We start from the raw sequence: 14,176 nt of genomic DNA, 5'->3' as shown, positions 1-14,176 counted from the left end.
GGGAGCCCTCTGCCACCCTGCACTGCTGCCTTTGTATCAGAGGCAGCCACATGGGGCGGTAGGTGGGAGCCCATCCATGAGGGAAGCCAATTTAAAAACCAGCTCCCCTTGTGGACCAGCTGTCTGCCACCCTGTGCTACTGCCTCTGGTACTGAGGCAGCAGCACAGGATGGAAGCAGCCCCTGTCCACAGGGATCCAATCTCCCCATGAACAGCGGCTGCTGGCGAGTGGGGAAGCTGCTATGGAGAGCCTAGGCCCACCACAGGCAAAAGCTGTTCTGTGACAGCAACTTCTGTCCATGGGGACCTGGGAACCCCATGGACAGGGGCTGCAGTTACAAAACAGCTTCTGCCCACAGCAGACCCAGGCTCACCACAGACAGAGGCTGCTCCACAACAGCCTTTCCTCCCCCCACTGTTTCTGATACAAAAGCAGCGGGGGGGGGGGGGGGGGGGGGGGAATGCAAGTAGTAGAGATTAACTGATAAGCCTAGGGTTATTGATTAATCATATACTTGACTACTCATTTACACCCCTGGTGCTGATGGCACTTGACAGGCTTTCAGTTTTAATAGATCTCATATCTTGCATGCCATACATACTGCAAGTTCTAGAGTCAACTCCTATGCTGATGCCTGAGTCTTCATAGGCCACACAGTTTTAGAGCTGAACCTGATGCTAACAGCAATCTCTTCTCCCTGTGTTCCATGCGCTGAGATAAATCAGACCCTACAGGCTATACTGCCAAAGCCACTTGAATCGAGGTGCCCATAGCCTATTTTATCTGTCCTTAAACACTCCGGCTGTGTCTACATTGGCAAGATTTAGTGCAAAAGCAGATGCTTTTGCGCAAAATCTTGCCATCTGTCTACACTGGCCGCGAGTATTTGTGCAAGAATACTGACGTTCTACTGTATGAAATCAGTGCTTCTTGCACAAATACTCTGACGCTTCCCGCTCAGGGATAAGTCCTCTTGCGCAAGTGTTCTTGCGCAAGAGGCTAGTGTAGACAGGTAACATCAATTTCTTGCACAAGAAAGACCGATGGCTAAAATGGCCATCGGAGCTTTCTTGCACAAGAGAGTGTCTACACTGGCACGGATGCTTTTGCACAAAAGCAAATCTTTTGCGCAAAGGCACATGCCAGTATAGACTCTCTCTTGCGCAAATACTTTTAACGCAAAAAGTCTTGCGTTGAAAGTATTTGCGCAAAATCATGCCAGTGTAGACGTAGCCTCCTGGAATAAATGTATAACAGATGGAGCATGTGGCTAGACAATATCCTTCACCAAGATATGAGAGGCACCTTAGATGATAGTTTGATGCCAGGGACACTGACACAAGACATGTCTCTTGAACATGCTCTTCTACTCTTCAGACCTGCTATTACAGCTCTGATGGAACTGGAATTAAAATAAGTTTCTACCAGTAATTAATTTACGAACACATCAGCCAATAATAACTAGCTTCCAATACACTTTTCTACTACCCTACCTAATGACACGACAGAAAAATAAGGCTCTGGACTGAAGAGATGTGTCCAGGGTCAAAATAAAGAATTTTGCAGCCCTGGGAGCAATGGAAATGGCACCCCTTCCCACTTTCCTCAAGAGACCCAAGAAACCAGAGCCATCACAGAAGCCCTTTAGTTTTACGTGGCTCTGATTACTATGCCTACCTGGGAGAGCATTAATAGACAAAGCTGTGTTGAACGCCAAATCTGTCTGTGCTTATGCCAAGAGTGCCAAATTTGAGCCCATGTGCCAGGTCAGTGAGTGGTTTTGAGAAGTCATGTTTTTGTCTAGAGAGTTTATTTATATACAAGCTACATGATAATGAACATAAAAGTTTTATTTGGCTACAACAGAGACAAACTGAGGAGATTATGGAGTTGACCCTGGAGCCTCCAATCTATTAGTAGACAAAAAGAGAAGGGGATGAGACTTCAAATTTTCAAAACACCTACTAGTGAGAGGCAGATATGAAGACCAACCCCAAAGAGGATACAAAAACTTTCCGATAAGAATCCTCCCAGCAGCAGAGCATAAACTCTGGGCTTTTAACTCAACTGTTGCCTGTGGACTTACTTTGCAGGATGTCTCCAATTCTCATCCATTCACCTGTTCTATTGGCCTCCCACTAGCAGGTTTAGTCCTCTCATTAGAAAGTATACGGTAAATATTTCAATCCCTAACTAGAGTTTATTTAAAGTTAATTGTTTTTAAAAAGTTCATCATTTAATTGAGGTGAAAAGAAGCAAAGTTTCAACCCTAAGAGTGACTTTTACAGAAATCTGAGAAAGCTGCAATAGTTAAGGGAAATTATTTTACAATCCAAACTCATGTGGTCACCACTTACAAATGTTATACAGGTATGACCACTTGCTATTTTATTTTTCAGATATTTTCTTGGAGCAAATCAGGTAAGGAAGAGAATGAGATTAATAGAATCAGAGCTAATTCTAAACACAGGTGGTGAGCAAGACAGAGAGAACAGGAAGTGGAGAGTGGAATCACTGTTGGCATGTGGTGACGGGAAAGATTGATGGCTTCCCTCTCTAGTTTTCCCCACTGTGTAGGCACGCAGGGGGTGGGGGAAAGGGACTGAAGAGCTGCTGTGCTGGCGACATAACACATCACACAGCCTCCACAGCACTAGCACTGATTAATGGGGCTGGAATGGCTCAGGAAACAGAGAAGAATCACTCACAGACGTTTCTCCTTTTTATCGTTATTTTATCCAGGGCAGTTCACATAGCCCAAGTTGTTTCTAACCGAAGCATCTTGAAATTTGTCAAAAAAGAGAAATGCATAAGACTGAAAACCAGTGTGTCAGAAGGAAGAAAGAACAATGTGTAAAATGCAGCCAAGAGAAAAGTGACTGAGATTGTAAGTGCCTGATCAAACATAAGGGGTGGGAGAAGAAAACAAAAAACCAAAACAAAAATATGGTTCAGGGCCCAGGGAAATTCTCTGGCTGTAAAAATGAACGGCTGTGTTGTTAGGGTCTCCTCATTATTTTTACTTCTCTTACAAATCTTTTACAAATACAATGCTTTTGTTCTCCAAACAACATGTTGGCCTGTTAACTTAGACTTACCAAAAAAAAAAAAAAAAAAAAGTCTGAAGTAGTACAAAAGGGAGGAACTCACTCTACCTCATTAAACCCCTGCAACGGAGATATAAATTTCAAACCCTAACTGGGACCACTGAAGTGCTATCATCAAATACAGACATTTGTTTCATTTTCTTTATAAATAAGCAAGGGCTGGTCTAGACATCAGGTTATTTATGATGATATTACTAATTTAATTATATCATTGTACACTCCTAATATAAAATGTACTTAAACTGGTTTAGCTTAATCTGAGAAGATAAAATAAGATAAATTGGTATAAATGCAGTTTAGTGGCAATGAGGGGGACAGGAGTCAATCCTGGGAATACCTCCCTGCCACTCAGCTACCAACACTACCTTCCTCCTGGCCCCTCCATGCTCCCAGCAGGGTTCCAGAGGTAATGAGGAAGAAGGTGGTTATCAACAGGCTTTGAGGACTAACTGATCCACTAATTCACTAATTAATTAGTTAATCTATTAACTGAAGACAGACTGGCAGAATTGGGGGGAGCCAGAGTATGCTTGGAAGACTATGGCAGGACAGTTTTCCCATTCCATATGGGAATAATTTTACTGATATAAAGCACTTTTACACAAGTATTACTTTATCCACAATATCGGGCTGTACTACTTTAAACTACACCCATCTTATAAAACTGCAACTTTTCAGCACAGATAAACCCTCCACCCCAAAAAAGCATTGCTGTGCAAGCAATGATAATGAGGCTCAGTGGATCATGTGATCTGATCCTCCTGTCTTATTCTGATAAATTTTGGGGAAGAGATTATAAAAACTCAATAAAGATAAGAATTGAATATTGACAATTTTGCAACCAGAGTTCTATCCAGACAAAGATGTTCTGGAACAACCAACCAACAGCGGAGAATTTAGTACCGGTACTAAAGTACAGGCAGTCCTCGAGTTACGTGGATCCGACTTATGTCGGATCCGCAGTTACAAATGGGGCTTTTCACGCCCCGGAGAACGGGAGCGGCGGGACACCCAGATGCGCCGCGGTCCGCCGCCCCCGTCCTCTGGGGCGAGAAAAGCTGCTCCCTGTCTCCCTGGTCTGCAGGGAGACGGGAAGCAAAATCTTGGAGCACGCCCGCAGCGGGACAGCCCGGGCACGCTTGAGCTGTCCCCCTGCGGGCGTGCTCCGCGGCTTTGCTCCGCGTCTCCCAGGTCAGCAGACCAGGGAGACGGAGAAAAGCTGTGGAGGACTTGGGCAGTCCCGCCACCCCCGTCTCCCTGGTCTGCTGGGGGGAGGGGTGCAGCTAGTGCCCTTCCCACAGCAGACCAGGCTTTTCTTGCTTACCCCTGGGGTAGAGCAGCTGGGGGCTGCCGGGTTAGTTCCGCAGCGCCGCTCCGGACCAACCCGGCAGCACCCCAGCTGCTCTGCCCCAGGTGTCCTGATTCAGCCGCTGCTGGTCAGTTTTAGCAGCGGCTGAATCAGGACGCCTGGGGCAGAGCAGCTGGGGTGCTGCTGGATTGCTCCAGTAGCACCGAGGAGCCGCGCTACTGGAGCAACCCAGCAGCACCCCAGCTGCTCTGCCCCAGGCGTCCCCAAGTCAGCCGCTGCTGAAACTGACCAGCGGCTGACTACAGGAAGCCCGAGGCAGTGTTGCTCTGCCCCAGGCTTCCTGGAATCAGCCGCTGATCAGTTTCAGCAGCAGCTGACTTGGGGACGCCTGGGTTTCTGAAGTTGAATCTGTATGTAAGTCAGAACTGGCGTCCAGATTCAGCTGCGGTTGAAACTGATCAGATTCAGCAGCGGCCGACACCAGTTCCGACTTACATACAGATTCAACTTAAGAACAAACCTACAGTCCCTATCTTGTACGTAACCCGGGGACTGCCTGTAGTACAGCCCTAATAGTAGGCGGCGTACTATTGTTCAGTAATAGAAGAAACCTCCATTTCTTTGAACCACATAAGACTGATAAAAAAATTTGATTTGTTTCAAAAAAGAAAATTTTAGAAATAAGGAATAAGAATGAGTTCTGCTTCAATACAGAGGCAAGACTTATTTTCAGAATATGAAAAGACATTATGTATTACTCACTTATTAAGAATAATGACCATTGGACATACAAAGGGCTACGCAACTAATATACTGAATGCCCCCCTTTTTCTGATCACTGAATTTTGTCAAAAATGATTTCATTTATTTGTAAAAACATTTGCCAGTCTCCTTTTAGGAGAAGGCAAACTAATTCCTAACCACCTGCTTCCCTTCCAGTGAACTAGATAGCTAAGTTTTGATATTGCAATCATCACAGAAGCGTCTAAAGCCTTATAAACATAAAATCTTAGTTTCTTCATCTCTGATCCTCAGTTGAAGGAGACTTCTGCATTCAAGTAAGACTGGCCCAAAAGAACACAAACAAGGACAAACACTATCCAGTCACATTTAGAGTGTGACTTTTTAAAAATACATATTTTGTTTTTAACTATTCAATTGTTCATACTGCATCTTAAACCAAAAAATAATTTTTTCTATTGGTTATTATGTTTGGCAATTGCCTGAAAGATGACAAGGTTACCTGCTTTTTATATGGAGCCAAAATTAACACAGCTGTTTAAAAACTTTCATGCTGTGGTTTGTGACTCAAATCTAACTCAAGTAGAAACGAAAGTTTATATCAAATAATGATTGTACTCTAAGTCTGTGTAAGTTGGGAGTCTCAGTGCATTTCCTAGTAGGCAGATGTGCACACCAGGGAAACCACAAATGGTCCTTCTTGTCCATATTAGAAAAGTCACACAAATTTAAAAGGCTTTAAAATAGAACTAAATCAGTGGAACCACTCACAGACATATTTTTAAAAAATTAACCTTTACTTAATCAGCATAGTTTGTGTTGCAAGATTACTGAAATAACATTCAAAAAATCTTTTTTTTAAGTTGACTAGGCGTAAATCTCAACAAGCACAGCAAAGACTGAATGAGAAACAAAAGTTGCATTCTCTCCTCAAGAAACTCAATCTAGGTTAGGACTGAAGCTTCCTAGCGGAGATAAGGCAGAGGTGGGAGGCTTTTAAGTTTCTGTTTTGGACTCTATTCTTCACACAGATAATTCTCAAATCTCTACTTTAGTATATTCAAGAATTTCCACCAATCTGCTTTCACTCAAAACATTGCAAGAAACTACCAAGCACCCTCTCACATCTAGACACCTAATGTATCAGTATATTTAACGGACATCAGTCCAATTAACAGTTGTTTTTGTGGCTGCTGGAAAAGTGAAAGCCATATATTCTTTAGTGTCTCAGACTACATCTACACTGCACTCAACTCGAAATAAGACATGCGATTTGTATAGCGCAAATTCACATCTTCACAAGCCAGCCATTATTTTGAAATATTTTTCTAAATAAAGTGCCATTTCAAGACATCCCTTAACCCTCGTAGAACTGGGGTTACCGGGATGCTGAAATAGCCTGCCCGTTATTTCGAAAAATATTTCAAAATAATGAGTGGCTTGTGAAGATGTGGGGTAGCTATTTCAGGATACCTCTGGTATCCCAAAATAACTTTGGTGTGTAGACATACCCTCAGTGACTAAGAGCAGACTTAGAAGTTTACGGCTGAAATAGTGAGATCCACCCTTACTGAGTTCCAGGATACTTAGCAGAGTGCCACGTAATGGAGTTCTAAAATATTTTAAATCCAGAGGACTCTTGTCATAAGATCAGGGTGGCCAAAGTGCATAACATGAAAATTAGACCATGCAACTCTCAGTTGTATTAGTTATTTATCTTAAGTGAAGGCAGAATCACATGTTGGGGCCTGTAGTCTTCACAGACCATTCCTCTGCAAGAAAGATAAGAGGCAATTTGCAATCTGCCCTATTTTATGAAAGTCTGGTGCAGATGGATGGCCTATAGGTTTGTTCAAATTACAACATAATACTCACTCAGTATGGCAAAGTTTGGGCACCCATCATTATACTATATACCACGTTTAAGACCCCAAAGATGTTCACAGCATTCTATCTAACTGCATGATGCACAGCAGAGTCAGGGGTTAGCAGAAGTGGAGGCACAGGAGGGGAGATTCTAAGATTTGGCCAGGATGGGGATGGCCCCAGGCAGGGAAGGAAGGACCTGGGGTTTCCTACTTGCTCCTGGACCCAGTCTGGCCCCTCCATTTCCCACTCCCTGGAATGATCCAAGACCCTATCTTGCTGTTCATGAGTCTACAAGAAGGCAAAACCCTCCCTTCCCCGCCCCCACCCCAATGCCTCCTGGTTCTGCTACTCAGGCAGGAATTATCTCATTTAGAGAGACAATGAGATTTAAGTCCAGAAACACTTAAAAGCACAAGTGAATATTAAGGAGCGCAAAAGAGAAAAATCATAAGTTTCAGCTACTCTGATCTCATTCCAGGACGTCTCATAACCATGTTTGGAAAAAAGTCAATCCCACAGAATAGGCACCACTTCTGATCTAGCTCTTTGATGCCCAAGATATGTTGTTTTCTGGATAGTATCCAGTGAGCCAATGCAAAAATATCATTCCAGATGGTAAAAAAATCAAATTCATCAGTTCAAGGTCTACATTTGACTGATGTGAAATGCTGGCTTCTCAGACAACTCTCGGGGTTGGGCAACAAGCAAAATCCTTTGAACAAGTCAAGAAATCACTTGAAACTTTTTTTCTTCTGATTTTAACTGAACATGGTAATCAGCTTGTTTAAAGCAGTCTTCAGAGGGGATGCAAAACTGAGAATCTGACCACACAGAATTAAAGACTATAGCACATTTTATAAGATTTGGGCTACTAAGAACAATATACTGGTGAAACGTCAACTTGTATTACATCCTGGCTTACTAAGTTTCCCCTACAGTTTCAGCTGGATTCAAAATTCTCTTTCTCTTCCTGTACTAAACCGTTGCAGAATAAAGAACTAAAGCTCAATTTCATCTCAAGCATGGAGAGATTATTTTATGTAGAATAATGAAAGGAAGATGCTCAAGTACCACAGTGACAGACACGGAGGGATAGCCAAATTAGTCTATAACTTTTAAAAAATGAGTAGTCCTTTAGCAGCTTAGAGACTATATAAACGTTCATGATATATATATATATGGTATCATGAACGTTCATGGGCATACCCCACTTCCTCAGATGAGTGACAGACACATATTTTCAAAAGCACATTAAGGACCACAAGTCACATTGAAACTCAGTGGACCTATGGGCGGGTCTGCACAGTTTCTGTGCAGCTGCAACAACATGGCTGTGTCTACACTGGCCACATAACCCGTAATAGCTATGGAAATGAGAGAAGTCAGAATAGGGAAATGCGCGGGGGATTTAAATACCCCCCCCCCCCGGATTTAAATAAACATGGCCGCCGCTTTTTTCCGGCTTGGGGAAAAGCCGGAAAAGAGCGTCCAGACTGGCGCGATCCTCCGGAATAAAGCCCTATTCCGGAGGATCTCTTATTCCTACTTGCAAGTAGGAATAAGAGATCCTCCGGAATAGGGCTTTATTCCGGAGGATCGCGCCAGTCTGGACGCTCTTTTCCGGCTTTTCCCCAAGCCGGAAAAAAGCGGCGGCCATGTTTATTTAAATCCCGCGGGGGATATTTAAATCCCCCGCGCATTTCCCTATTCTGACTTCTCTCATTTCCATAGCTATTACGGGTTATGTGGCCAGTGTAGACACAGCCCATGAGTTTAGAAACCCTCTAGTGTGGACAGTTACACTTACAGGATTTACTTTAAACGCAGAGCTGCAGTGGGGGCAGCTGCTGGACCTGGCGCGAGCTAGAACTGAGCCTGCCTGTCCGCTCTAAAAATCTTTTAAATGCAGAGCCATAGTAGAGGTTGCTGCCAGAACCCAGCACAAGCCAAGACTGAGCCAGCCTAACTGTGCGCTGGCTCCCAAAATACTTTAAATGCAGAGCCTGAGGGGGGTGATTGCATGTAGCCAGTAGCATTAACTAATAGGGACCTCCTTATCAGTTAATCATTATGACTCTATTATGTAAATGTTTTTGTTATTTGGCACAAATACATAAGGCTATGCCTACTGGAGACCATACAGTCTTGCTCTCTTTTTGTTACTGTTAAGTGATCTAATAAATTAACGCTTTAAAATAGTTGACCATTTTTTACATTATTTGGTCAAATGCCCAACCCTACATAGTAGGAGACCAGCTCCCTACTGTGGGAGACTAAGCCCAGTGTGAAGATTGCATAAAAAATGAATTACCACCATTAGGACTTGAAAACTCCACCCCTGTGAACTATAAGCTCTCATTTTCAATAAAGTGTCCAGGAGGCCCCTGACTCGCAACACGATTTGTTCTGAAGGAAGCATTGCAAGTTGGGGGCGTCATAACTCAAACCCGCATTTATGCTAGGTGCCATGCGCCGTGGTAAATGCGGGCCGAGGACGTAAGTTGGAGGTTTCTGGCCCCTTCTGCACTTACAAAAATGGTTATAGGTGCAGAGGGTCAGAACTCGGGTGGTCGCATCTCAGGGGCCTCCTGTATAGCCTTTATAGTCTAAACATAAAATGTCGTAAATGATGTAGTTCTATCTCTGCTGCTGATCCCCAGGTGTAACCGTGTGAAAACTGATCAATGTACTATGAGCTGTCCCTGCTGCTTCGCAAAGTCTTGTGGGGATCAATGAAACTAAAAAGAACCTTAGACTTTGTGTACACTTACCTGCCTTGTGGGAGCCAGCGGGGGAGGGGGAAGGGTGGTAGCTCTACGGGAGCCAGCACCTGTGAAGAGCTAGCTTAAAGCAGGCTCTCCCACGCATACCATCTCCTGCCTGCCTGCCCTGCCCCCTTCTCCCTGACACAGAGGCAGTGGAGTGAGGTTGGGTGGGTTGGGGAGGGCCTGGGCTGTGTGTAACCATTAGGATTAACTGATGAGCCCAGTCTCATCAGTTAATTGTATAAATGGCTACACATTCACTTCCCTAGTTAAGACTCACTAAATCAACCTCAGAGGAGACCTCCCACTGCATCTGGTACTACTGCTTTTGTGAGGAGTGAGCATTTGCTCCTGTCAGCCTCCCGTTACAGGGATGTCGCCAAGTTCAGATTAACGAAAGTCGACCGCAGCTACATATTTTACATAGCTGAAGTTGCATACCTTAAGCCAAGCTGCTGGGTTTAGTGTTGATCTGGCCTTAGAAAAGCTCAAAGAAACAGCATCAACCTTTGGAAGAGCTTGTAGAAATAGAACCTGTGGTCTAAGAGTAATAAAGACCTCTTGCCCCTATGGCAGCCAGTCATTAATAGTGTAGAACTGGCCAAAGACAAAATATTCCTACTTGTAACAGGGATTGGGAAGCACTTTCAAGATGAACTCCTGTGGGGAATCAAGTATGGTTTGTTCTGGGTAACATATATTAGGTAAATCTTTTGGGCCCAGTACAAACAGTAAGGTTCCTGAAGGCTGTTCATTGGTCTTGTCTGAATAGAGGGGAAAGATGTCAGACCATTTCCTAGTGAACAGATGCTCAAGTCACTAAACCCCACTATGATCAGCCCTTTTATACAGAACCTCAGCTGAGGTCAAGGGCTAAATGGTCCAAGGAGACTTAACTGACCTCAATTGTCAAAGTTGTTTGAACTTGAATTACAATAGGAGAACAAAGTCAATTCCACAAATGTTTGCTCAGCTAACCTTGGAGTCCAAGGGTAAACCGACAATTTTGGTGTCCTATAACAAATAACCGAGGAGTGTCTCAATTTACATTTATAACAACTCAGTTAATTTGAGTTAAATAAATTGTCAATTAAATTCAGTTAATACAGGAATACACACTGTAATCTAGACATACCCGTAAAAGTGGTTGTTTGAGGGCCAGCCAGTTTGCAGGAAATTTTGAGGGGTTCTAAATGTTGAAGCTACATAACATGTGCGGCAGCACTTTAAAATGAAAGTGTGGCCACGCCATGAGCACTACAGCTCTCTATGTAAGGGAAGCAGTTATTAGGGATGTAATAGTGAAGCTGATTAACCGATAAGCAAAAGTGTATAAATTAATGCTATAGACTACGGGTGCGTCTAGACTGGCAAGATTTTGCGCAAAAGCAATTGCTTTTGCAGAAAAACTTGCCAGCTGTCTACACTGGCCGCTTGAATTTCCGCAAGAACACTGACGATCTTATGTAAGAAATCAGAGCTTCCTGTGGAAATACTATGCTGCTCCCGTTCGGACAAAAGTCCTTTTGCGCAAAAGGGCCAGTGTAGACAGCTCAGATTTGTTTTGCGCAAAAAAGCCCCGATCGCGAAAATGGCAATCAGGGCTTTTTTTGCGCAAAAGCGCATCTAGATTGGCATGGACACTTTTCCGCAAAAAGTGCTTTTGCGGAAAAGCGTCTGTGCCAATCTAGATGCTCTTTTCCACAAATGCTTTTAACGGAAAACTTTTCCGTTAAAAGCATTTGCGGAAAATCATGCCAGTCTAGACATAGCCTACATGTATTTCTCTACCCTTCCCTTCCCAGTACATTTTTATAGCAGGCTGGCCAGTAGCCCAGCTCAGTCCTGGCTTGCAACAGACCTGGGATTTACCCCAGCTGCAGCTCTTCATTTAAAGCATATTAGGAGCCAGGCAGACAGGTAACCAGGGTCAGTTCCAGATTGCTCCAGGTCCGGGAGCTCAGACCTCCCCCACTCCGGATAGGGGCTCCTGCCACCCCGCGCTGCTGCCTCTCTATCAGAAACAGCAGCGTGGGGCAGCAGGCAGCCAGTCTGCAAGGGCAGCTGGTTTTTAAACAGGTTCCCCTCATGGACCAGCTCCCACCTGCCATCCCAGGCTGCACTACTACCTCTGTATCAGAAGCAATAGAGTGGCAGGGGCCTCCTTGGAAATGGGGCCACAGCGCACTGGATGCCAGCCCCACCCCTGGGCACTATAAACTAGTCAAGTAACTGATAAGAATTCATAAGGTTAATTGACTATTCAATTAACCAATATTTAACATCCCTAGTAGTCACCAGTCCTGCCTAGTGCATGCTGGCACTTTACAGCTCTGTAATTTGCTGTGCTTGGGGGGAGGGGAGAGAAGGGAAGGTAGTCTAGCCCCTGGTCCATAAAGTAACTGCATTGTAAAGTGCCAATGTAGACTTAGCCTGTTTCTTGCCTATGACTTTTACTAAAATTAGCCACGATTAAATCATAGTGTTAAGCATTAACACATTCCAAAAGATGGTTCAAGGTGAGAAGCCATTAACCCCCAGAGGCAACCAGCAGAGAAAGTAAAGGAAGAGACAACTGCAGCAGGATCTCAGCACTCCGGAAATTGTATTTGATAGCAGCAACAGCTTTTGCTGCCCCCTTTCCCTTTTGCCTGAAACCTTCAAAGTCTGGGGTGGCCATTATATACTAGTTCTCCACACTTGTGATCTTTGTTTTGAACGTTTCTTCTACCAGAGGAAATGGTAAAACCTGGCAACATTCATTAAAAAAATCTTATTACACTATATACTTTTGGATAAACCACATTATTCCCTTCTACTTTGAGTCCCATAACTTTGCAATAAACATTCGTTTCAGAGGTGGTAGCCATGTTGGTCTGTAACGAGGAAAAAAAACCCTTAAAAATAACGAATAGTCTCACAGCACCTTGGCAACTAACAAAATGTGTCAATGGGATGATGTGCTTTTGGGGGCACTCCCCACTGCTTCGCATGAAGGAAACAGGAAGGGCTACATCTAGACTGGCATGATTTTCCGCAAATGCTTTTAATGGAAAAGTTTTCCGTTAAAAGCATTTGCGGAAAAGAGCGTCTAGATTGGCACGGACGCATTTCCGCAAAAGCAGTTTTGTGGAAAAGCGTCCGTGCCAATCTAGACACAGTTTTGCGCAAGACAGCCCGGATTGCCATTTTCATCATCGGGGCTTTTTTGTGCAAAACAGTTTTCAGCTGTCTACACTGGCCCTTTTGCGCAAAAGCATTTCCGGAAAAGGGCTTTTGCCCGAATGGGAGCAGCATAGCATTTCCGCAAGAAGCACTGATTTCAGACAGTAGGAAGCCAGTGTTCTTGCAGAAATTCAAGCGGCCAGTGTAGACAGTTGGCAAGTTTTTCTGAAAAAGCACATGCTTCTGTGTAAATACTTGCCAGTCTAGACGCACTGAAGCAGTTTACCAGCATGCCAAATACTTTACTTCTGGGCTGAGAAGTTTCAGCCCACAGGGCTTGCTTTGAAAAGTGCCTACAGTCACCCAAACCCAGCAGGCCGCGGAAGCGGGTTTGAAAGTCAGGCTGCAGCACCCCGGGAAAAACAGCTGCCAGCACAGAGCCCTTGCCCAGCACGAGGGCTGAATGGGGCCAGCGAGGAGCTTTCAAGCGCCCCTTAGCGCGCGCCACCGCTCGGACAAGGCCCAGGCTTTGCCGTGACTTGTGGCAGCGGATGGGCGCGAGGCAGGGCGCAGAGTGGCCGCGCGCCCAGGGCGGGGCAATACAGAGGGGCCCTGCCCTGATGGGCGGGGCTGCGCGGCTGAGGCCGGTCGCGGGGGCGGGGCAGGGCCGAGGCCGTTGGCTCTGTCCCTGCTCCGGACGATTACGGCGGGGGGAACGGGAGGGGGGTGTAGAAGGAGGTGCGCGCGGGCCCCGCCCAGGAGGGTCAGGGGAGGGGCCCCGGCCCGTTACCTGGGTGAGGGTCCCGCGGTGCAGGGCCCGGATCACGCCGCGCGGCGCGGCCATGGCTGGGGGAGGGGAATAGGCGCTAGCCGCAGCGCCTGCGCACGTGCTAGGCTGACGCCCGCCTGCGAGAGGCGGGGCCACATCACAACCCTCCCCACCCCCGCCCAGGGATTGCCCTGTTGCGGTTCAGTGGAGCCGCCCTTCCCACTGCGTCATCGCAACGTCCCTCCGGCGGCCCCGCCCTCTCGTCCCCCTCCCCCCCACGCGCTCAATTCATCCAAACCCCCCACCACTGCTAACACCGCCTGCCCCGCGCACAGCGCCCCCTGCCGGCGCCTCCCGCGCAGCGCCTGGTGCTCGCCTCCCCCTCCCGCCTCAGCCCTCAGGGGCTCAGTCGGAACCTCCCCGGCTGGGCTGCGGGCCTGCAGAGCCATC

General features: G+C 45.8%; 1 protein-coding gene across 2 annotated transcripts in view; it reads right to left on the bottom strand.

Annotated features, from left to right (window-relative positions):
• Positions 1-13,885, bottom strand: part of WARS2 (tryptophanyl tRNA synthetase 2, mitochondrial) — a 52,168-nt gene extending 38,283 nt beyond the window's left edge. The window contains exon 1 of one of the 2 annotated variants that reach the window (XM_075904789.1): positions 13,748-13,885. In XM_075904789.1, the coding sequence (XP_075760904.1) occupies positions 13,748-13,801 (54 nt within the window). In that variant the 5' untranslated portion in view covers positions 13,802-13,885. The remainder of the gene's footprint in view (positions 1-13,747) is intronic. The other variant, XM_075904793.1, reaches the window with a different exon arrangement.
• Positions 13,886-14,176: the final 291 nt, after the last annotated feature.

Source organism: Pelodiscus sinensis, chromosome 1, assembly GCF_049634645.1.
Source record: "Pelodiscus sinensis isolate JC-2024 chromosome 1, ASM4963464v1, whole genome shotgun sequence".
Taxonomy (NCBI): domain Eukaryota; kingdom Metazoa; phylum Chordata; order Testudines; family Trionychidae; genus Pelodiscus; species Pelodiscus sinensis.
This window is presented reverse-complemented; position numbering and strand designations above follow the sequence as displayed.